At 45.3% G+C, this 25,108-nt stretch overlaps 1 protein-coding gene across 1 annotated transcript; it reads left to right on the forward strand.

The window, feature by feature from the left end:
• The first annotated feature begins 1,575 nt into the window (after positions 1–1,575).
• Positions 1,576–24,567, forward strand: LOC119172922 (uncharacterized). Its single transcript, XM_075893782.1, has 5 exons — positions 1,576–1,815; positions 19,513–19,670; positions 20,430–20,512; positions 21,262–21,351; positions 24,257–24,567. Exons 1-5 carry the CDS (start codon positions 1,654–1,656, stop codon positions 24,415–24,417), a joined length of 654 nt encoding a protein of 217 aa, XP_075749897.1. The 5' UTR covers positions 1,576–1,653; the 3' UTR covers positions 24,418–24,567.
• Positions 24,568–25,108: the final 541 nt, after the last annotated feature.

A 25,108-nucleotide genomic window follows, 5' to 3' on the forward strand; every position in this document is an offset into this window, starting at 1 on the left:
GTATTACACATTACACAAAAAATAAGCACAGCGCTTGCGAATTTTACATGACTTGTCTTGTAGCTTTTTCTTACACTATTCTGCTGCGACCTACCTTTTTCAAAGTCTGTCATGAGAAGTTCAGGTCTCGATAAAAATAGCGGCAGCACTTCCTGTACGCCAGGCCTAATAATGCAGGTTCAACATCGCCTGGATTGGGGCACTCAGTGGCGAATATTAATACCTCATACTGCATTTGCTTTTTTGTGATTTATAAATTATGTATATTCCTTGATGTGTTGCGTTCTACAATTTTCCCATGTATTAAACTGCCATCAGGTCAGTCATTGACTAGTTAACCAGCTAGTTTTCTCATTTACCCATATCACTGCAATCTGGGATGCGGCATACAATTCCCGCCTCGATGTTTAGTTCCTGCGCGAAAACCACAGGGGACAATCATGACATCTTAATCATCATCATCATCAGCAGCAGCAGCAGCAGCAGCAGCCTGACAACGCGCACTGCAGGGCAAGGGCTTCTGTCTTGTACCAGCAATTAGCACGGCCCTGTGCTTTTTGCTGCGGCCTTATACCTGCAATTTTCTTAATCTCAACAGTCAACCTAATTTTTTGTAGCCTCCTCGCATTTTCGCCTTCTCTTTGAATCCAGTGTGTTACCCTCAATGACCAGTGGTTATGCTGCCTACACGTTACGTGCCCAGCCCATGTCCATTTTTTCTTCTAAATTCCCACTATGACATCCTTAGCCCCAGTTCGTTCCCTGGCCCACTCTGCTCTCTTCTTGTCTAATAAGGTCACGCTTATTATTTTCCTTTCCATATCCCGCTGCAACGTCCTCAATGAGGATGACCGTCATACCATCTTTACAACAAAAAGAAACAAAAAAAAATGGTATTGTCCAATACAATGACACCTTGCACAGGTGACTAGTGAAATCTTTCTTTGATTCAGTTCTAAACGAATGAGCAGTGCCCAGTGATGGAAACGGGACAGTTGAACCGGGTGGCAACCAGCGTTTCGTGCTTCATCGACGGGTGCTGGTGTCCTCGAGGAAACCTCACGCAGTCACAGTGAGGGACAAGGCTACCACATCAATTCCTGTAAAATAAACCCGCTCGGAGTCCGCGTCGCCCATCTGTGACGTAAGATAGCGCCGGCTGCCAGTAGGCCACCGATCATAACAACTCAACTGCTGAGCACTCCACAGCACGCATGAAGAGCAAGCCTATAAAGGGTTTAAACTCTACACAGTGAAATAAAACGTTTAAAAGGAAACGAAGCGAACAAAGCCATTCTGTCAAGCCGGTTGCCATGGAATTCCAATGGCATTGTGATTGAAGTACTCGTATATGGATAGCACCGCATTGTTATATCTGGACAGAGCAGTCACCGTCTTCTCTGTATTTCCTCAATCAACAAAAAAGATGTGAGAATGGGTTGTTCTTGATTGACACTTGGGAGGCTTCTACATATTTTTACACAATAGCCTTCGCAGTGACCTTCCAATGCCCCTAGCATCGCACGATGTCCATGCTTGACCACAATCATTTTCGTAGTGGCTGAGCTTTTCTTCTTTTCATTTGCTACTAGCACTAAAGACTTGTTTCTGCTGAGCGAGCACATTCTCTTACCTAGCGACGCAACGGCAACCATGCTGCTCATCCTGCTCAGCCTTGCTCTTCCTCAGTGCATGCTAGGCGCCGGCGTTTCTACCCCAGATGGAAATAGCAATAGCATTCAGCAACCTGGCTATGGATTTTATCTGCCTTACGAAGAGAACCCTCGGCATTTCCACAAACAGCTTCTGAGAGACGTAAGCGAACATGCACAGCATTCTCATCATCTCACAAACAGACTCACTTACGCCCAATATGTATAAGCACGCAAAACTAAACAACTTTCCTCCCGAGTGTAGCTATATTGTCATAATCAAGGCGCGTGGTTAAAACGTCGTGGTGATTTCCGGAGCCCTCCACTACGGCGTCTCTCATAATCATATAGTGGTTTTGGGACGTTAAACCCCACATATCAATCAATCATTAAAACGTCGTGGTGAATTATTCCGCAAATACGCAAATACCAATTGCGGATTCCATTCTAAATATGCGTACTTTAATCGGCTTAGCATTCTTCAAATAACTGTGGAATTCGATATGGTTGAGTAGCTCATGCTTTGCTCAATCTTGCGATTCTTGTGCGCGCATTATTTCTACTGTGGAGCCCTATGAACAGTATTAATGCTGTCATAATTGTTAGGCAGAAAAGCGGCTACCTCTGCATTCTTCGAGCTACTCACAGAGAGCGCGTTTGAAGCTAAGGTAGCGCAGAGACCTGTGGCATTACTTGTTCGCGCCACACAGCCGTGGCGGATGCCTCGCTATTTCGTAGCCTTTGTCATGACACAAAGAGATGCCACAGATATACTTTCAAATCACCAAAGCTTCCGCTAGAAACTCCCTGGCCAGTAAGAGGCCCGGGTACTGTCTACACTTCGGAAGAAACAGTGAGTTTTAGTGGTGTTAGGTTTGGAACGCATTCTAGGGCTCCGTTTTCACTACTGTGGCGTTCAAACTATTCAAACTATGGTAGAATTGATTTAATTCTGTGCTCTAATCCTAATGTTCTGCATATATATATATATATATAAATATAAATATATATATATATATATATATATATATATATATCTTGACGTACGCATATAATTACTTCTTTATATATATATATATATATATATATATATATATATATATATATATATATATATATATATATATATATATATATATATATATATATATATATATATATATATATATATAGTGGGAGTAATAATTCAATGGGCCAGTTAGTCTTCGTGAAGGTATGGGATATGGCACAACTGGAGCGTTGTCAACAAGGATAAATATGTTTATTTCCCAACAGTTTCGGGAGGATCCTCCCTTCATCAGGGGATGAGTTATACTGACATGAATTTCCAAACTTCATTGCTGCCGCGTCCCTCTCGCCTTGAAACATGTTTGCGAGAGTGAGACGGAACTGAAAAAAAGAGGGGGAGAAAAAAAGAAAAAGAAAGAAAAGAAAGAAAGTCAAAAAGAGGAAGAACCACTGTCAACACTGAGAACGAAACCAACATATATACATATATATATATATATATATATTTATATGTGTGTGTGTGTGTGTGTGTGTGTGTGTGTGTGTGTGTGTGTGTGTGTGTGTGTGTGTGTGTGTGTGTGTGTGTGTGTGTGTGTGTGTGTGTGTGTGTGTGTGTGTTAAATATTACAAGAAAAGTACGATGATGTGACAAGTGCGTGGAGCGTGTCGCGCGTGCCTAGATATATTTGGAATGGCTAGGAATGGACACCCATGTTGTATGCACCACGTCCCAGGGATGCAGAAAGTGGAACAACGCCCGCGTTGCACGCTGATGCTTCAGATACTGAGTGGCCTTCGCTACCGACTGGAGCAACAAAAAGACCACATCATTGGCTGCAACTTCAAAGAGGGTGGAAAATGATAGACAAGACACTGAGAAGAGCCAAACTATGCTGAAGCATCTATTAAAATCTATTCGTGCGATTCTCAACAAGCTGCACACACCAGGAGTGAAAACAGCAGTGCAGATCCTCAACGTACTGGAACCGCTACTGCTGACCCTTCCATAAACAATATGGCGAATTTCTTCGATGAACGTGTGCGCACCTCTGCCATAATGCAGTGGAACGCACGGGGTTTGCGAAGCCGATTGTCTGACTTTCGACAACGGATGTTTAAATACAAATTTCCGTTGGTTGTAATATGTGAGCCGAATATGATGTCGTCGTTTCGTATTTCCGGATACGTCACTTTGTGGTCACGTGATGATCGAAATGCGAGCAAAGTAATTATATGCGTACGTCAAGATTTAACGTACGTGAGACATGCCGTAGCTCCTCATGCTTCTAACGACTATATTTGCCTATCTATAAAGCACAAGCGACGTTCAATATCAATCATTGGTGGATACATTCCTTCTAGAAGCCACGTGGACTGTCCCCATCTCTTGTCTGTTCTCCAAGCTTGCCCTGGACCACATTTATTAGTTGGGGATTTTAATGCACATCATCCCATGTGGGGTTCTGCCTCAATGAACACCCGCGGCAGGGCCATTGCCGATTTTGTGCTCAATCAAGGCCTTATGTCCATTAACGATGGCTCACCTACTTACCTCCGTGGCGCATCGTACAGCAGCTCTCTAGACGTATGTTTTGTGAGCAGAAGTCTCTTGCCTACCACCTGTTGGTTTGTAGACGTTGAAACACATGGAAGTGACCATCTCCCTACATATATACAGCTAAAAGGTTCCCATCGTTCGTCTCCCCGGCCTGTGAAAAGCGTAGACTGGCCAGGATTCCAAGCTTCTGTAAATGCTCAGTGCGGGAACATTCAATCTATATCTGAAATAGAAAGCCTAATTGCATCAGCCTTAACAACGCATACGAAACTTGTGAATGTGTCTCTACCAAGATCACAACTTGACGCACAATATGAATACCTTCGTGCAATTCGTCGCCGGGCAGAGAGAAAATACAGGAGGACGAAATCACCAGCTGACCTATCTACAGCACGCCAAGCACAACGACATGTATTGCGACACCTCGATAAGCTCGATAGGCAACGGTGCAGGGTATTTTGTAGCTATCTTGATCCCAGAAAACCCCTGTCTCGAATATGGCAAACTGTCCGAAGCCTTCAGACGCCCACTCAACAGTTGTTCCCTTTCCGATCTTTGGCTCTAAAGCAAGGTCGACCTGAAGTAGAGGTTGCAGAAGATTACTGCCACTTACTCGTAGGTATGTCCTCCTCATCGATATCACCTTCGTATTTAGCTTCACTGCCATCCAGCGACGATCACCTCGACTTACCATTCACAATGCACGAACTCGACGCTGCGATTTCTACGTCCCGACGGTCGTCCGCACCAGGGCCTGACGGAATTACTTATTCGGCTCTATATCACCTCAGCCAGGAAGCAAGGCAGGCTCTCTTGTCGTTCTACAACTCTACGTGGGAAACAGCGACAGTCCCAGAGAGTTGGAAGTGCAGCCGCATAGTGGCCTTACTGAAACCAGGCAAGTGTTCACACGAGTTGTCTTCTTATAGACCCCTTGCCCTAGCCAGTTGCATCGGTAAGGTGATGGAACGCATGGTGCTGGCAAGATTGGAATGGCTGCTGGAGAATAATGTTGGCTTACCAGATTTTATAAATGGCTTCCGTAGAGGTCGATCATCTATAGATGGTGTTGTAGATCTAGTTTCTTCTGTTGAAAAGGAAAGACAACGTCGGAGATTGATTGGGGCCATTTTCTTAGATATAAAGGGCGCGTACGATAGCGTCTACCATGAGGCCATTCTTGACGCACTTGAAGACATCGGCGTAGGTGGCCGACTACACGCATGGATAGGGAGCTATCTCAGAGGACGTACCATTTTTATGTCGACATCCGACGGTGACACGGCCAGGCACCTCGTAAGTCATGCAGTTCCGCAAGGCGCCGTCCTGAGCCCCATGCTTTTTAACATAACACTCATTGGCCTTGAAGCTGAGCTTCCCGACGTTGTCAGAATCAGTGCGTATGCGGACGACATATGCATATGGGCATCTGGAGCAACGCGACCGCAACTGCGAGCAAGGCTACAAGGCACATCAATAACATCTAAGTACTTACGTCGTCAGGGCCTGGAACTTTCAATAGCAAAATGTGCTGCATTGGCATTTACGAAGAAATCAATGTCGCGGTACCCAATCTTCGCTCACGGAGCAGTGATTCCCGTGGGTAAGCACCACCGCTATTTAGGGGTCGTCATTGATCGCAACCTGTCCTGGTCAAAGCATGTGACTGTGCTGAGAAACAAACTAATCAGTTTTGTGTACGTTCTTCGTGTTATAGCAGGACTGAAATGGGGCCCTTCAACAGTCTTCTGCAGTTATACAAGGCATTGTTTGTGGGCTATATCAGGTACAGCTCACCTGTGCTTTCCAGATTGCGGGCAACGTGCCTTCATACTTTAGAGAGCCTTCAGGCACGAGCACTGAGAATATGCCTTGGCCTGCCACGGTGCACATCTACCTCTGGCACTATAGAGGAGTCACGCACCTACCCTATACAGGTTTACACATCCTGTGAGCCTCTTCGAGTGCACCTTCGTCTGCTGACCCGACATGCACAGCACCCATTGTCTTCGCTGCAAGTGGACCGACCAGGCTGTACCTATTCGCGATGCCTCGATACGCATGGGCACATGATCCCGTCAGGCTTTGCAGCTGCCGTAATCCCTGCAGTGCCTCCATGGACATTGACTAAACCGCTGGTGTGCCTTCACATACGTGGATTTTCGTATAAGTCGCATGTTTCTTATATTGCCCTCAAGCAACTCACCTTGGCACATTTAGATGACCGATACAGCGACTCTGTGCACATTTACACCGATGGATCCGTAACTTCATCCGCCTCAGCTGCAGCCTTCGTGATCCCTCAACTCGGTATTTCCCGACAGTACAAATTAGATCATATGTCATCTTCGACAGCTGCAGAACTTGTTGCTATACAAGAAGCCATAAAATTTGTGAACGACCAAGCACCACGTAAAGGACGATTCTGTCTGATTCAAAATCAGCGCTTCAAGCTATCCATTCTTGCTTAAGAAGAGGCCAATTTTACGAGTTGACGTTAGGAATCGTCCAAGCATTTGACCTAACACACAGGGGCGGTCGCTTGATTACACTCCAATGGATTCCTGGACACTGCGGCGTGGTTGGCAACGAAACAGCCGATAGCGAAGCAAGAGCGGCAATATACAAGGCTCCTATGTACGTCAAAGTACCCTACTCGCGAGGTGACGTCAACACATTGTTGAGATCACTCATGCGCGAATGCGCTGCCACTTACTGGTTGCTACCAGATCACCGGAACAAGCGCCTGCGGGAAACAGACCCCAGTATGACTTTTCGTCTTCCAGATAAAATCAGCCGAAGACATGGTAATATACTGCACCGAATCGGCCGTGCGGACAGCCCAAATTGTGAACGCTGTTAAGTGCGCGAAACGATAGCTCACATATTTTGTGACTGTGCATTATACGTGGCACAAAGAAAAAGGCTAACTGCAACGTTGGCAAGAATTGGACGAACACCATTAAGTGAAAGCCACATATTGTCAGCAATGAACGACCAAACAGTGTCAAAAACTGATACAAAGGCTGTTCTAGACTTTATAAAAAGCACTGGACTAGAAACTAGACTGTAGGGTACTATACTAAGTGGCTACTATACATACGCACCACCTCTTCTGGTCCCCATCATCACCCTTCATCCCTCTTTCCTTCCCCTTTCCCTTATCCCCTGTGTAAAGTAGCAGGCTAGAGCGAACTAGCTCAGGCCAACCTCTCTGCCTTCTAATAAATTCTCACTCACTCACTCACTCAAGGCTATTGGACGATCGAAGCTTTTATGCGCTGCGATACTTCTAGGGTTATCGATCATTTTGATTTCAAATGGCATCATGGTGGGACACTACAAGCAACAGAGCTCACAGGAAAGGCCCAACGACACTCATCCGCCAGAGATTGAGCAACAGCACCTCTTGGACCATTTACTAGCTGGTGGTAGAGGCCCGTGAGAAATGCGGGCAAGACGAGTCCTGCGTACGTGTTACACCTGAAGGAAGGTGTGACAGGAGTCTTAGTGCGATGCCTACCACTTCCGTCTTGCACAGTGACTCTAAGACGACATTGAAAGATGCCAAGACAGCATCGCAGCTGCGAATGAGACAGCCCAGACCACAACAAAGCGAGAAGACTGGTGCACATAGGGTGAAGGGAGCAAAGACAAGAAATTTGAGAGAACTCTTCAGAAGGCTGCAGGAGACCGCCGTGGAACAGTTTTAATAACATGTTTGTGGCAACTGAAACCGATCATCGAAAGCACAAGTTCACCGAAGGCGACGCGTTCAGAAGCATGAGCGTGTGACAAGTGTTTGAAACGGCGATGGAAGAGCAGCCGCAAGAAAACACCCGGATTAGCCCACGCTCACTGACCTGGACTCGGTACATGTACCCGAGAACAAACATGTGTTTATAACATGGGGGATTTGGAGTTTTTCATCGTCAGGCATCAAGTCTAAATGCGACTCCATTTCTTAGTAGGGGCACGTCAGGCGTCTGTCGGTGTCCGCGTGCGAGCAGGTTTTATCTCTCCACTCCCACTCCTTCTCCCTTACCAACAGCTGCGGGCGCGCATGCTTATTCTCTCCCCTAGCAATCGCAGCAAGTGGTGCGGGTGCAGCTCCCGCATGTGGGGAAAGAAAGTAGGAGAGAGCATGCGCATTGCTTCGCCACTTCTCTCGCCGTTCGCTCTCTTTCTTATCTGCGCCCCACGCTCCTCTCCTCTCACTCGTACGTATACATAGAGTAAAGCGCGCACCTTACTCACGACCGTTCGCTGGCTGATGAATGTGTAAATAAATCGTTATGATACTAGTCCTCATCTCGTCATTAATTTACGCTATTAAAATTACTATGCCATCTATTCTCGGTGCAAGAATGCATTGGTATTTCTTCATAATTCTCTTCGGGGAGGTACGGCAACCATTTAGAGATAGCATAGTACGCTCATGTAAAGTAATACCCAATGGTTATTAGCTGTTCAGGCCTGTACAAAACTCTACCCTTTAGAGCTCGCCACCTCAGGCTTCGGAGTGTGTTAAGTATTAGAAGAAAAGGGCGATGAAGTGGGCAGCTCAGATTTGACATTTCGAACGGCCAGGAACAGACGCGTCGCAACATGCTCTGGAGAATAAAGTCCCCTCATTTTCCATCTTACCAACGAGAAAGCTTCCTGTCATATATCTCACATCTATAGTCATACAAGTTGACAAGGTGAAGACCTGGCAGCCAGTTCATCAACAGGCCATCATCATCGAAGACTTCAGCAAGACGCCATGACCATATATGAACCACAGAAGTGACCCTTACCCCAAGACCAGCATCATGACAGAATCATCGACAGGCCTTTCTATCCCCAAGTACAGTGGAGCAGCGGACGATGGAACTGTACAGCTCTGGTTCGACCTATTGGAGCTCCTCGCTACCGCTGCATCCTGGCCGGAACAGGAGATGATCACAAACTTCACTGACTACCTCTCTGATAACGCTTTAAAATTCTACCTCACACATATCTTCGAAAACGACAAATTTAGGAAATATTAAAGAACAAATGTTCGTTCGGTATAAATATTACGATGAGAATTCGCTGACAACCCGCCATCTGAAGGCAATCAAACTCAGTTGTCACGACCGCCAGCAGTCTTCACGTATTGGAACACCCAAATTGAGCCGATCATTCCCATTCCAACGAGACCAATTAAAACATCCGCTCACCCAAAGGTATCAAGGTCTGTTCCCACGAAGAGTTAATAGTCCACCAGGTTTTGCTACGGCACAAAAATCTAACTTTACGTTATTACTGCACCATAGGGCTTGTGTTAGGGAACCATCCAGTGCACTGTACTCCACGTTTCGTGCACTTGGCCCACCACCTGGTTTTTTGTCACTTGGCCCTTCAATTGCTCACACCTCACCCGCTTGCTACTGTTGGTATAGAGCTGAGTAAATCAGAAGATACTCAGCCAAACCCAGGGCCTACCGTCCAAATTCATGCATCAGAACTGCTTAGCTCCATAGTTGCGCAGAAACAAAGGCATTCCTAAGTAAAATACAACTGAACCACACCTCTTGCGGCGTCGCCGTCGAGTTCCCGGCTATTTGAGTGTCGAACCTACACAGGAGGCTCAGAAAGATCAACTCTACCATATCCCCCAAGGCCTCGCTGTCCAGTACGCCCATGACAGGGCTAGGAGGCTTGACCTCCCAGTCCCAACGTGGGATTAGCCAGGCAGGTGGCTACACCCTGTACGGGACGTGTAAATGCAGGTATTTCCATCCATCCATCCATTAACTATCAAGCACTGCCCTGTGCCAGAGGCGTCAAATAATGATGGCGTTGCAAGAGCCTCCAAAGTTTTTCTGTTAATTCTAGTCCGCAACCTTTATTGTATGAAGAGAATCACGACAACCCAACTACTACGAACTATTTACTGGTCACATCAACTTGCAAAGAAAAGCAGGCTCATGTTACTAAAGAATTACCACCTCGTCAGATTTTGAAACATCGGCAGTGTCATCCAGAACTCGTAGAACTCAAGAAATTATGGCAGTTACATTAACCAGCACCGAGAAAAACTAAAATGACATCAAAAGCATATTTGCGCCTTAAGGATGGTAGTCAGAAACAACACCAGCTAAAGGAAAGACAAATTCAACATCTCAGCACTCTTCGCCGAAGCAAATGTCAAGGAAGTCTTCTGCACCATCTATCAAAACATCGTGTATGATCCGACCAATAGAGACAACACCACCGAAAACTACGAAACAGACTGAACGCTACCATTTGTAAAGCGCAGGAACACAGACATTGTATCATCGATTTCGATTCTCTCACACGCAGGCTGGAAGCACTGCTTCTGTCTCAGCCCCTACACAGAGTACAGCGCCTAAATCAAAGAATTCGGTGAATACGACGTCCGACTTTCAAATACCACAATGGCATCCAACCTTGTTCGTTCTTCACGGCTGCTCAAGCCGTTACATGGTCAGTGAAGTTGTACAGAACGCGGTTATCTTCTCCAGAACGCCACAGTCAACCTCTCCCACCAGAACTCCAGCATTTACCAGACAACTTTACTCTCTCATGAAGTCCTTGAAAGCTTACGGAACTCCACAGGACCATGAAACCAATCACGCATTTGCCATTTTTGCCTTTTCGAACTTTTTGTGTTTACTTCTTCTTGTTCGTAATGCAGATCTTCTTTCCGGGGAGAGGAAAATATGTGACGTATGAAGCGATGGTAAAAGAAGCCGAAAATGAAGAAATGAATGAAAAAAACATGACACATGAGACGGGCCACGTCTGTCACATCTAGCATCATATATATATATACAGCAACCCCAAGAGCAACCCTGTGCACTTGCACAGTCGGGAGGCCCCTACTGCACGCGTAATCCATGAGCGCGCAAGGAATTCGCATTGCGCCCGCTTACCAGACTCTGCCACATTACGCGGCACCCCTCTTTCTACGACGAAATGTCGACGGGGCGCTGAGTAGGTAAAGGCTTAAACTTCTTAAAAAAGCTATTTTTGCCCCACACCGAATGGAAGGATAGATGGATATGGCTGTACCCTTTAGATCGGGCGGTGGCTAGCGCCACCAAGCCGTAATACTTAATGAACCAAAAACTAGATTTATTTTTTCTCTTTAAAAAGTGGGTTTGAGGATTCGTACTTTGCAGTGAAGGGTTTAATTTTCACTCGTGCCTTGACTTTAGCCACCAATCAGATAACCTCCTTCTAGTTAAGTCTACCTGCTTAAAGTATATTTTGCCCTCCCGGTCCCTAAACCCCAGTGCTTTGAAAAACTCTGCGCCATCATCCTGAACTATAGGGTGAAGCCCTTTACAGAACATTATCAAGTGTTCGGCAGTTTTTTCTTCCTCTCCACACGTACTGCATACTGTGTCTACCCCTTCGTACTTGGCCCGATATGTCTTGGTTCGCAGTACTCCCGTCCTGGCCTCAAACAGTAGAGAACTACCCCGAGTATTATCATAGATCTTTTCCTTGGCAATTTCCTGCTTAAAAGTTCGATAGATCTCTAGTGCGGACTTCTTAATCATACCCATTCTCCTCACGACAGTCTCCGTTTCCTTCACATTCTTCTTAACCGATACTTCTTTTCGGTTTGGCCACCTGCTGTTTTCTAAGTATTTACCAGTCAATTTCCTGGTTTCCTTCCTCCATTTTGTATCGACATTCTTCATGTACAAGTAGCTGAAAACCTTCCTAGCCCAACGCTCCTCCCCCATTTCTCTCAATCTCTTCTCAAATTTCATCTTGCTGCTAGCTTCCCTGCCCTCAAATGATGTCCATCCCATATTACTTTGTACTCCCTGATTTGGTGTATTCCCGTGAGCTCCTAAAGCAAGCCTTCCTATTCCACGTTGTTTAATTTCTAATCTTGCTTGAACTTCTGATCTCATGCACAAGACCGTATTGCCGAACGTCAGCCCAGGAACCATCACCTCTTTCTATATTCCTGTCACAACATCATACCTATTGTAATTCCAAAGCGCCCTATTTTTCATCACTGCTGCATTCCTGTTACCTTTATTCGTCACGTATATTTCGTGTTCTCTCAGGTACGCGGTCCAGTTGCTTATCCATACGCCCAGATATTTGTATTTATCTGTTATCTCTAGCGCGACCTCCTGTATTCTAAGCTCACTACCTTCGTTGTCATTGAAAATCATGTCTGCTGATTTTTTCTTACTGAATCTAAAATCTAACCTATCCCCCTCATTACCGCAGATGTCCATCAATCTCTGCAAATCTTCCTTGTTGTCGGCCATTAGCCCTATACGATCTGCGTACATCAATGCTGGTAGTTCCTGTTCAATGAGTTTTCCTTGTTTGACGAAAGAGAGGTTGAAGCCCAGTCCACTTCCCTCTAATTCGGCCTCTAATCCTTGTAGGTACATCTGAATAATAAGGGTGACAGGGGACACTCCTGCCTAAGCCCCCGTTTTACCTCTGCAGGCTTGGATACCTGTTTTTCCCACTTTATAATTACCTTGCTACCTTTGTAGATATCCTTTAAAAGATTAGTGACTACATGTTTCACGCCTAGTGTATCCAGTATTCCCCACAATTCCTCTTGAACCAGGCTATCGTACGCTCCCTTGATATCCAAAAATGCCAGCCACTGGGGCCTGTGATCCTTTTCTGCTATTTCGATGCACTGCGTCAAACGAACAGGTTGTCTTCCAACCTCCTGTGTTTCCGAAACACATTCTGCAGTTCTCCCAGCACCCCCTCATCTTCTATTCACGCCTGCAGTCTTTCCTTTATAATGTGCAACGCAAGCCTGTCGACCACTGATGTCACTGTTATAGGACGGTAGTTGTTTATGTCAGCTTTGTCCCCCTTTCCTTTTTAGATCATGCTCATCCTGCTAAGTTTCCATCCATCACGAACTTCACCATCGATTATTATTTTGCTCACTGCCTCTCTCAAAGCCTGCTTAGACTTCGGACCTAATGTCTTTATAATCATAATTGGAATGCCATCTGGGCCTGCTGATGTACTACTAGGAACCCTTTTCTCAGCCCTTTTTCACTCTCGTTGTGAAAATGGAGCCATTGCACCACTTGATTCGTCCTTGTCTATTGTGGTGCATAAAGTACTTCTTTGTTCAAATTTTTCTGTCACCCTTGTTCTTATATATTCCATAGCTTCGTCCCCTTCTAGCCTAGCACCTTGGGCAGTAGTTATAAAACTCTGCTCTCGGCTCGTCTCATTTCTTAGGGAGCTTAGATGGTTCCGAAATTTTGCAGCTGCCTTTCTATCTTTTTTATGTACTTCTGCCAGCCACTGAGCTCCCTTTCTTCTAATCTTTTCATTGATCGGAAGTGATGCATCCCTTCTACAGCTTAGAAAGGTTTCCCATTTTCTTTCGACATCATCTGTCGGTTCACCTCGCTGCTTAGCATGTCTGTGTTCCCTACAGGCTTCCTGACGTTTTGCTATGGCTCTCTTAACTTCCTCATCCCATCAACTTTTGGGTTTGTGTCTTCTTTTCCGGGGTGACTTGTCACGCGTCTTAGCAAGCTCTATCTCAAAGAGTCTAATTAGATTCGTGTATGTCCACACTGTCTTATTATCCTCCGTGATTACTTTCTCAATTTGTTTAGTGGCTATTTCAATTTGACTTTCTGGATAAAAATTTTCCTGTAGTTGCTCATCTTGTCTCCTTCCTACTTTCACTGCTCTTCCAAAACTTAGCTTGATACGATTGAGATCACTACCCAGACTTCTGGAGCCACCTTCATCTATGTGCATTCCCCTGAGCTTATCATACATCCTATGTGACATCAGTGCATAATCTATCGTCGACTGCAGCCTTCCTACCTCCCATGTTATTTGCCCTTCACACTTCTCGGTACTGTTGCAAATGATTAAATCAAGCCTTTCACACATATCCATGATCATTTTGCCTGTCGAGTCGGTATATCCATCTATATCTTCTATGTGTGCATTTATGTCTTCTAGTATTATTATCTCGCACTCTCTTCCTAACTCCTGAATGTCCTTTGATATACACTCTACCATTGCCTGGTTTTCCCCTCTGGCCTTTGCTCCCGTCCACAAGTACACAAAACCAAGGAGTGTCATTTGACCTGCCACTTTCCCTTTTAGCCATAAATGTTCCTTGAACTCTTGCTTGACCCTTTGCCAGTCTGTACTTTTATGAATGAATGCCCCAATACCACCCCCATTTCTGCTGCCTTCCGTTCTATTACAATATTTCCACGCGTAGTCCGGATTGTTCGGAGGTTGTTCCATGGCCCTGAGATGTCTTTTTACAAACCCGTATACCATCGGCCTCTCTTCCCTTAGCTGTTCTTCTGTCTCTTCCCACTTCAGCCTGTTCCTATCACCCTGCATGTTAATATACCCTATGTCTGAATTGGCTCGGCGCTTGTGGCTACATCTATTTATGCCCCGGACTCTACCTATCTTATATACTGGTGCCACTTTGGAATCGTATCTGTCCATACCACCTGTCGAAGAGTCTCCCTGGTTGTTTTCCTCGTTACTCGCTATCCTGCACCCCAAAGGGCTCCTTTGCCCCCCAAAAAAGCTACTGCGCGTCCTGCAAGTCGCCAACCCACCTCATGACCTAGCCGCCCCTCGAAGTGAATTCTGTCTCGTTGAAAACCACCCCACCTATGCACCTCTCTTTATTTCCACCGCCTCAAAACCTTTCTCTCGACTCATCCGCCATATCTCTTGGTTTGCGTTGACAACCGCTCTTTGCAGGTTGCTATCACGCCCCGGTACCTCCGGTATCGTGCACATCACTACCTGTACCTTAGGAAAAGTTGCGCGCATGTCATCGACGCCTTTCGCCAGTGTGGTTGCTAGTCCTGCTGTATCTTCATTTTTTTTTTCTTCTTCTATGTTTCTCTCTGTATTTTTTTCTTTTTCTTTTTTGCAAACTGTTGTTGAGTGTACTGATCGCGCTTTTTTGTTCTTGTTTACTGTTTTTAAAGTGCATTTCGCGTGAACCCCTTTTTTCATTCAGTGTAATTTATTGTTGTTTGGCGTTGTTTATGGATTGCACTTTCAGTTTCTCGATGCAGTAGAGATGTGTACCATCTCTGCCTTCATTTATGTTCTGTACTGTACTTATGATCATAACCCCACTCTATCCCCCCCTATGTAATGCCCATTCGGGCCTTTAGGGTATTTAGATAAATAAATAAATAAATAAATAAAAGACATCGTTTAAACCACCTGAAATTATCACGAGGTTTCGTCTATCAGCTGTAGTTTTGAGTTTTGCGCTCGCTTGCCTCATGACTGCTTCAAGCTTGCGTCCTGGGAACGCCCCTACTGACACCCTCTTGTCACCTCTTACCCCCTCTTTGATAGCTTTTGTGCATCGATTTAAATTCGAGTCCCCGGCGATTATCACATGCTGTGACTTTTCAGCTGGAGCGCCCTGCACCTGGGGGCTACTTGCACCTGTGACGCCGGCTGCTTTATCCGCTCCCGGCCCCACCACTACCTCGCTGAAGCTGGGCCTTGCGACAATTAAACCGGCTGAACCTGTTTTTTCCAAACTTGCTTGCTCTTCTTTCTCCACCGTTCTGGTTGCCGGTTCCCTACTGTTCTCTCTGTAGGCAGCATCTTTGTTCAGCTTCGCTAGTGCTTCCTCGCGGACTTCAGTCTTTCTCCCATTGCCCTCGTTTTCTCTTGCTCTGTCGCCAACGCAGTCTTGAGCTCGGCGATTCTCATCAGTAGTTCACTCTGGGCAACTTCATTTTCTACATTTTTTCCTCGACCTAACATTGCCTACACTTCGCGTCAGCCTCTTCTCCATCCGCTTTTACGCTCGGGTCCACTTTCAAACCCACCAGAACCGCCAGAGCCAGGAGGCGCCGTCTGGTCGGGAAGAATGCGTTAGTGAAAGGAAGCGCACACAGACCTCAGACATCAGAAAGGTGAAAAGAAGAAAATGGAGAGAGAAGGAAGTGGAAGTGGAAGGAAGAGTGGAAGGGGGTGCCCGAGGGGAGTCCACCTTATATACTTTTTCTCTTTTTTTCTTCCATTTCTTCTTTTTTATTTTTTCTGTTTTTTTTCTCTTTCTCTCTCCCCCCTCTGATTTGAAATTGTATAAAGCTGAGCACCAACAAACTGTACCTTCAATCCTGATGAAGGCCAGACTCTAGGCCGAAACCTCGAAATAAACCACAAACCACGTTGTGACCGCAGACCGCTCATGGAGGATCTACTTGAATATATATATATTGTAGTGAAGCCTCCGAACTCTGCAATGGGTCAAACTCTTGAGTACCTTCTATTGGGGCTACCCAACAAGGACGCCGGTCGCCCTGGGAGTCCGTGCTTGACCGTCACAGACGCCATAGCGTATGATCGCTGGTTGCCGGCTAATAAACGCCTTAACAATATATATAGTGAGTGTGGCGCCACTGTTTCATATGATGGTTATGCATTTATAACTTCACCACCAGGAGAGTAGCGACACGTACATCTTTGTAAAAGTGTGCTCTTCGGCGCTTACTCCTCGCTAAGAAAATGAAACGTAGATGGACACGCTCAGCCTCAAATCAAAAGAAACTGTGTTCGCAGTCAGCGTACGCGCCATCGCCTTCGTACGCGTCCTAATTTGCGATCCATGACTCACCTGTCCACGCACCAACAGCCCCAGCTGCAAGTACTTTTACGAGGTCGAATTTTATCAGAAAAAGAAGTGTTTTGATGCAACTGCCTTCTTTTAAATGCGAAGCATTTCTTAGCAAACTTCGGCTACATTGAGCGTATCTATCTATCTATCTATCTATCTATTTATCTATCCATCTATCTATCTATCTATCTAGCCGCCTATGGCTTCTAGCTCTCCTGACTGTTTCGATAATGGTATCGGTACCAATCTTGGCATGGCATAACATGACTGTATAGAAAACATATTAGACTAGTCATTACATAAAGATCATGACGTGTCTGTCATGAATGTCATGGTTTACATTTCATGTTCCTGCAGCTCTTATGGTGGTTTCGTTCACATGGCATGTTGCTAAACTAGTATGTTATGACATGATTGTATGGCAAACGTAAGCGACAGACCCTAACATAAAGATTATGATATGCGTGTCATGTAACGACATGACTACATGCATCGCGCATGATGCGCCAGTGACCGTTTCGCTAGCTTCGCACGTGCCAAATTTTGTATTACGCGACGCGAACGGACGGCATAGGTAAATGACACATCCAAGCATGATAATCACGAGATGTGTGTCATGTAATAACATGAATACATGCCACACTCGTGATGGACTCGCGGCCGTTTCACTAGCTTCACATGTGCCAAATTTTGGATTACGTGACGCCGATGGATGACGAAGGTATGTCAATGATGCAAACATGATTTTCATGAGATGCGTGCCATGTGAGAACATGACTACATGCCACAGTCAAGGCGCCAATACATTTTGACGTGATAATACATTTCAACGTGGCGAAGCTCTTCGTAAAGCGGCACCCGTTCGTCTCTCGTCGTAGTACGTAACATGTCTTACGCTTTGACCTGCAAGGTGGTGCCTGTGGGAGATTTTTTCTGTGCGTTGTTCAACAATAAAAAATTCGCAGCGTGCGCGTTAACTGAAAGCCGAATTCTCCTGCCTCTCATTTCCCCTTAGCAGCCATTGGTATGTACATTGAGCACAATCTGACAAGAAAGGTTTGCTACTTTATACTCGAGGGGCGTGACCTCCTTGGTTTTAGAAAAGTTTAGCGAGCGTTGGGCCGCAGCGCCACGAATACAGTGAACTAGTATATACCATGAGCTCGAGGTAGTTAAAGGTGGGAAGTAGACAGGAAGCGCAAGCCGTAAGAAAGTACATGTGCGTGTGCCACCTTTCGTTTAGTCCTTGTAACGTCCGCTGGAGGGCGGTGCTTCTATATGCGGAATATATGATGAAAAGATGGGATATGGTGGTACTTGAAGTGTTGACTAGATGGGCGAACGGACACACAGATGCATGGACGGACACATGGATGGCTGCACGGACGGTTGGACGCATGGACAGACGCAGGAGTGGATGCATGGACGAACGCAGGCACGGACGCGCGGACGGGCGGATGGACGCACGAACGGTCACACAGACAGACGCATGGACGGACGGAAGCAAGAACGAATGGAAGAACGGATGCTTCGCCCCACTCTCCATCATTCACCCCGTGTATAGGCTGCCATTTTTTTTCTTCAACTTCTTACAACTAGTATTGCCTGTCTATCTTGCCCCGCTGTGGTGGTGTATGTGACTAAGGTACTCGGCTGCTGACCAGCAGGTTGCGGGATCGAATCCCGGCGGCCACGGCTGCATTTCCGATGGAGGCGGAAATGCTGTAGGCATGTGTGCTCAGATTGGGGTGCACGTTAAAGAACCCCAGATGATTGAAATTTCCGGAGCCCTCTATTATGACGTCTCTCATAATTATATAGGGATTTCGGACGTTACGCCCCGCATATCCATCAATGAACTTTTTCTCTACCTATGTTTATTTAATATTGGCTAATCCAATTCTTTCCCCCCCCCCCCCAAATTTGGAGCTTTTTAAGTCCATGGGTTTTGCACGGCCTCCAGGATCAGCCCAAGATGTGATCGTGTCACCGTTCCTCATCATAATGACGTCACAATTTTTGGTGACATGTGGTGTTATTTTTCATTCGTGGTAGATTTTGTCATATTGCACCAACGGTAGCTTTTCACGTGTCAAGAGGCGCCTAAGGCGTTCGTCTTAGTAACAAGGAACACGAGAAACAAGAAAACAAGCCACGGAACAAAATAATGCATGTAGGCATGCGCTAATATAGTTAAGGCTGATCATTTACCCTTATTCTTTGTTCAAAATACAAATGAGATCCTTGGAAATAGATGCGCAAGAGACACAATCAATGAAAGGAGGCTGTATTTACTTCGTGCTACAACCTGGGAGTGGTCGTATATCCCTTTATCAAGTTCAGTCTCTGTATGTTTCTTGCCTCGAGGGCACGTGCACTTGTATAACCTGTGTAATCTTAAACACACGCTTGATAACGTCTAAACGTCCAATTTACGGTATCTTCGTGCTTTCGCAAAGCTATGTTGGCATGTTTGAGCTTCTGTACATATTTATCATGCAGAGCGGTGAACGCACAAAACTTTCACTAGTCATCGTTACTCTCGTCAGAATCGTGCTCACGTGTTCAAGAAAGACCTCCCTTTTTTTATTACATTACCTTTTCAGTCATTCTCACAAAATTTCTGAATTATCTTGTTGCTCTAGCTTACAGATATCAATGAGCCGATTTTCATTAAAATGAGAAACTACGAGACCACCACACCGTACCGCTGTCACCACGCCCAGAAGGTTGGACAGCTGTACGATGGTTCCTTCTTGTACAACCTTAATATACGAGCACCCACAAGAGCCGGATATCAGTAGTAAGTGACCAGGTCTTTTTGAAAGTGCTCAGTATATTTATGGGTTCCTTCCTGCGTCGCCGAACCCTATATTCTACACACACAAGTGAGGCAAACGCTGCAGGTGCCTAATACTATTGTGAAATAACCTCGTTGTTACGCTATTATAAAAATCACAAGGGAAAAAAAAGCTTACTATCGGGAAAGTACTTATACGGTGTTTTAGAAAATCTGCATTTCATTTGATATTGCCTGAATCTTCGTGCTGTTTCACTTAATAAGGAGGATGCGGACGTTGGCACCGGTAAATCGTGTGAAACGGGAACGTATCAACGAGGATCGGACAGGGGTGCACCTATCCCTTTTGAGAACAGTGCATCGGGGCTAACTTTTTGTTCAGTTGAGGACCATCGATGTATGTTTCACGATCCTTTCGCCTATACCAGGAAAAAAGTTCGTTATAGGTCTGTGTCTCTCTCTTTTTTTAAGTAGAGCTAGGCTCCTAACGTCAAATTGGATCAGTGATCTTTGCGTGTGTGTTAGCCTTAATATCAAGACCAGACATAGAAGGAGACCGATTCTCTGACTTGATTTCTGGGAGACTTTTTTTTCCTAAAAGCATGAGCGCTCACTAAATTACATGTAGTTGTTCTCATATTTAGTTTTAGTCACGTATGTGCTGTCATGCACTCTGTGTACGTCGGTGCAGTGAGGCGTAAGATAACAATCACAATTTGCTTTCGAAATGCTTTCGTTTATTTTCTTCCCCTCCCGTTTCAGCCTCACGTTTCCAAATATTGCCATTCCATTGAGGACTGGACTGCACCTATACCCCAATGCTCTGTGGTACAGGTTTACCCCAGGTGAGACCACTTCATTTATTGTTTTTTCAATCGCACAACACTCATTTAGTTGTAAACGTGAGAGCACTTGTACTTAGTAGAGTGAAACTTTGGGATAGTTGGTTTTGCATAATGAAGTACGTTCAGCGCGAACTCAAGACGGGTATACTTTTACTCCGATAACGCTTCCTCATTTTCGCGATATCAAGCATTGCTGGCGTATTTCAGATAATCTAAACTCCCGTAGTCGCACATTTTGTGGCAGTTTAAGGTACGAAGCATGATTTCACGATATAAAACTAGATACTCATGGTGCTGCTACGAGTCAATTGCTATATTGGGCGTGTATGATATCAAAGTACCACTTTACCTTATATAAGGGGCAATAAACGAAAACCGTTTGATTGCACTCATCGAATTATCATGAGCAGTGTAGATTGTTGTGACTCTTGGCGAAGATGCCAGGCACACTCTTCATTCTACGTTGACTCTGATATGCGTTTCGGAAGCGCGCAAAACACAAGTTTAACTCAAAGAATACGCCATAGCACTAAAGCGCCGACGGTCGAATACAACTGCCGGATACCTAAGTCGAGGCATAGCGTCGCCTTCAATTTTTTTTTTTGCCTTTTTTCAGTAACTATGTACATCCGCAATAGGAATTCTAATTTTGTTGAACTGTCGTAGCAATACGCAGTAATTATTGCGAATCCGCGCGAAGCTTGAAGTTGAATGTAGAAATGCTTTTTATTTTCTTCTGCCTATTGCAGCACACTCCCCGGCACTTCGTAAGATACTGACGATCAACAGGCGGCTGGGCTGTGCTGTCTTGGTTGAACAGCTCACATATGGTAGAAGAGGTAAGTGATCTTTCTCAATACATACATATTTATGCAATGTATTTATGACTACATGCCGTGAAGTTTGAAATATAATGAGCCATGAACTGCGAATGAACGCGCGAGCAGATTACTATGTGATACGTGTACGCTTGTACTGCCTAATAAATATTTGATGTTGCTATTGAGTTTATATTTGTAAAGACAATCAACACTTAATATGTGCACCTTCAAGTGAACATTGTTATCTTTTTTTTTCTTAATTTTTAAGCACGAAGCTTCCTCGGATGTGGGTGGTTTTCTCGCAGTAGAAGTATGTTGTATACCAGTAGCCACATCAAGTTAGTTTCGAGAATTGCTCACTAGATGTCGTAGTGTGTACCTGTCCTGGTCTGACATTCGGCAATGCGGTCTTGTGCATGAGATCAGAAGTTCAAGCAAGATTAGAAATTAAGCAACGTAGAACAGGTAGGCTTGCCTTAGGAGCTCACAAAAATACACCAAATCACGGAGTACAAGGTGATATGGGATGGACATCATTTGAGGGCAGGGAAGCTAGCAACAAGATAAAATTTGAGAAGCGATTGAAAGAAATGGGGGAAGAGCGTTGGGCTAGGAAGATATTCATCTACTTGTAGATGAAGAATGTCGATACAAAATGGAGGAAGCGAACCAGAACATCGACTGGTAAATACTTCGAAAACAGCAGGGTGCCGAACCAAAAAAAATTATCGGTTAAGAAGAAGGTGAAGGGAGCTGAGACCGATATGTGTAGAATTGGCATGATTAAGGAGTCTGCACTAGATATCTATCAAACTTTTAAGCAGGAAATTGCCAAGGAAAGGATCTATGATAATGCTCGGGGTAGTTCTCTACTGTTTGAGGCCAGGACAGAAGTATTGCGAACCAAGACATATCGGGGCAAATACGAAGTGGTAGACGTGGTATGCAGTGCATGTGGAGAGGAAGAGGAAACTGCCGAACACTTGATAAGGTTCTGTAAAGGGCTTCACCATATTGTTCAGGATGATGGCGCTGATATTTTCAAAGCACTGGTGTTTAGGGACAGGGAGGGTGAAATAGACTTTAAGCGGGTAGAATTAACAAGAAGGAGGTTATCTGTTGGTGGCTAAGGTCAAGGCATGAGTAAAAATTAAACCCTTCATGGCAAAGTACGCGTCCTCAACCTCACTATTTAAAGGGAAAAAAATAAATCTAGTTTTTGGTTCACTAAGTATAAAAGCTTGGTGGCGTTAACCACCGCCCGTTCTAAAGGGTATAGCCATATCAATCCATCCAATCCATGCTTGGAAATGTTAGCACTAGAGGGCATTGAAGATTTTCTTATGGTATGAAATTCACAGCATATCCACGGAGTGAGTGATAATTAATGGGGCAAAGCGTCCATCCGTCTGTTCTATGCGTGTTCTAGTGTGACAGGACCAGACGGACGGACAGAAAAATGGACGGACGGACGGACAGACCGACAGACAGACCGACCGACCGACCGACCGACCGACCGACCGACCGACCGACCGACCGACCGACCGACCGACAGACAGACAGACAGACAGACAGACAGACAGACAGACAGACAGACAGACAGACAGACAGACAGACAGACAGACAGACAGACAGACAGACAGACAGACAGACAGACAGACAGACAGACAGACAGACAGACAGACAGACAGACAGACAGACAGACAGACAGACAGACAGACGGATGGGTGGACGGATAGACGAGTGGACGGACGGATAGACGAGTGGACGGACGCTGCGCGCCAATCAGTATCATTCACTCCGTGGATATGCTGTGACTTCTTTTCTTATAAAGGCATTTCTTCGTATGATCAGAATTATTCATTTCACTTATAATAGGTTGCACCGTAAAAAATTGTCTGCTCAACCCTCAGCTATCTGACTCACTCTCTTAAAAATAATTATCATAAGAGCTACGTTCAATAACTTCCTCATTTTCGCGACATCAAGCACTGCTGGCGTATTTCAGGATAATCGAAATTCCTGTAGTCACGCATTTTGTGGTAGTTTTAGGTCGGAAGCGTAATTTCATGGTAAATTTCAGGAGGCATTCTGGTATCGCTGCTCAGCGAAGCGTGATGTTTCGTGTAGTAGCGACGACCGTTTAGCTCTTAGTACACCAATATTTGCAAAGGCAGAGAAATAGTAGTTACGTTTTCAGTACGTTTTCAGTACGAACCAGACAGCACGAATGCATTTCACAGGTGCCGCTAGAAGCCATGATGGCTAGTGTGGAACACTCTGTCTGCTTGTTGGCGTCACGCAGCACGGGATATTATCACGAGCTGCCAGCTGAGAAATAATCTCTTGCAAAAGACCTAGTGACGCCAACAGGCAAAAAAAAGTGTTCCACACTCGTCGTACTGGCATCTGGTGGCACTGACCAACACTCACACGTTTAAATGCACATAAACATATAACCTGTAAAGTGGACGGGAGATTAACCACCGTTGTAGAGTAGTTAGCATAGCATCGGACACGTTATTCGAAGTTCACAGGTTCGGCCCCTGTCACGCCGTGTTATCTTTCTGTCTACTTTTTAGCTCTTCATATTTATGTGGCGATTACTACTAACAAAATTCCCTATAGTTTCCTCGACACCCTTGTCTTTTGGTCCTCATTAAGTTACGTAATTTTGGTCACACGGCAGGTTATTACGTCATCATGTAACCGGCTTTGAATTTGGGCAAAGGCGGTGCAGCTATGTAACGTGGTTGCTAGGCAAAGCGAGCTGAAGTTACAGCTAGGCAGTTACTTGTCGAGGCACCGCAGGGGTTTGTCGAGCTTAAACAGCTTCGCGCTCAAAAGTAAGGACACTACAGGGTAACGCATTATTAGTGTGGCTATTCATTAACTTTGACTAATTATTCAATACGGTACGCAGGTTGCCAGTTGGTGCAGACAAGCAGTACGATCGACAACCAAGTTCCACTTGAATGCCAACGAGCATACGACGAGAACTGCAAAGGAAGTAGCGTTACGCTTTACGATCCAAGCTGCAAGACTTCGCAAGCTTACTTTCCGCAGCACGGCGTAAAACCATAAGTGCCGGCCATTCGTGCGTCATATTCCCTAATTATTACACCTCTTGCTCAACGGCGCATGGCTTATACAGGTAGTCATTGAAATATTAGACGCGGTGGAAATACCGCAGGTAGTTTTTGGCAATAAAATTCTTCCCAAGCTCATAAACAACTGCAAACAATTTAAACAATACACCGACTCACTTCACGCCTAGTTTGACGTCGTCAGAAGGACTCCTTTGATGGGTGAATTGGACGTCGGAAATCTCCGTTCATTGAAATGAGCCCAAGTATAGTAACAGTGGGCGAATGCTCAGTTCTACCACATGAGTTGGTAATCGTTGCTAAGCTTTATTCACTGGGACGTTCAGACTATGACGAATGGGATTCAACGCTGCACTTACAGAAGGTTAACGGACGTGGATCCAAAACTTCACAATAATGGTAGACAAACATATTCTTTCTAGTGTTTCTTAGGTGAACCATAACAAGAATATTAAAGATATGTTACTAGGCAAAAAAATAAGTGGAGTTTGCCATGCGAACACACTTCGGATGAAGCCCCGCTGATCTAACATCGACGTGCGGCAGACTCGCAGGCTTCCACTTTACACTTCGACCTGCGACGCCTGCAAGGTCTCGAAGTGGCACATCTCAAACTTATTTGCAGGTCGGCTGACCCGTGCGAGGTGGCACGTGGGGTGGTGTATGGG

This window comes from Rhipicephalus microplus, chromosome 4 (genome assembly GCF_043290135.1).
Source record: "Rhipicephalus microplus isolate Deutch F79 chromosome 4, USDA_Rmic, whole genome shotgun sequence".
Classification (NCBI taxonomy): domain Eukaryota; kingdom Metazoa; phylum Arthropoda; class Arachnida; order Ixodida; family Ixodidae; genus Rhipicephalus; species Rhipicephalus microplus.

What these genes read in the sequence shown, in the direction of transcription:
- LOC119172922 (XM_075893782.1), top strand. Translation starts at nt 1,654, where the DNA reads ATGCTGCTCATCCTGCTCAGCCTTGCTCTTCCTCAGTGCATGCTAGGC. An exon ending in ACAAACAGCTTCTGAGAGAC is followed by an intron (nt 1,816 to 19,512) that starts GTAAGCGAACAT and finishes TTGTTGCTCTAG; the next exon opens with CTTACAGATATCAATGAGCC. An exon ending in GTGGTACAGGTTTACCCCAG is followed by an intron (nt 20,513 to 21,261) that starts GTGAGACCACTT and finishes TGCCTATTGCAG; the next exon opens with CACACTCCCCGGCACTTCGT.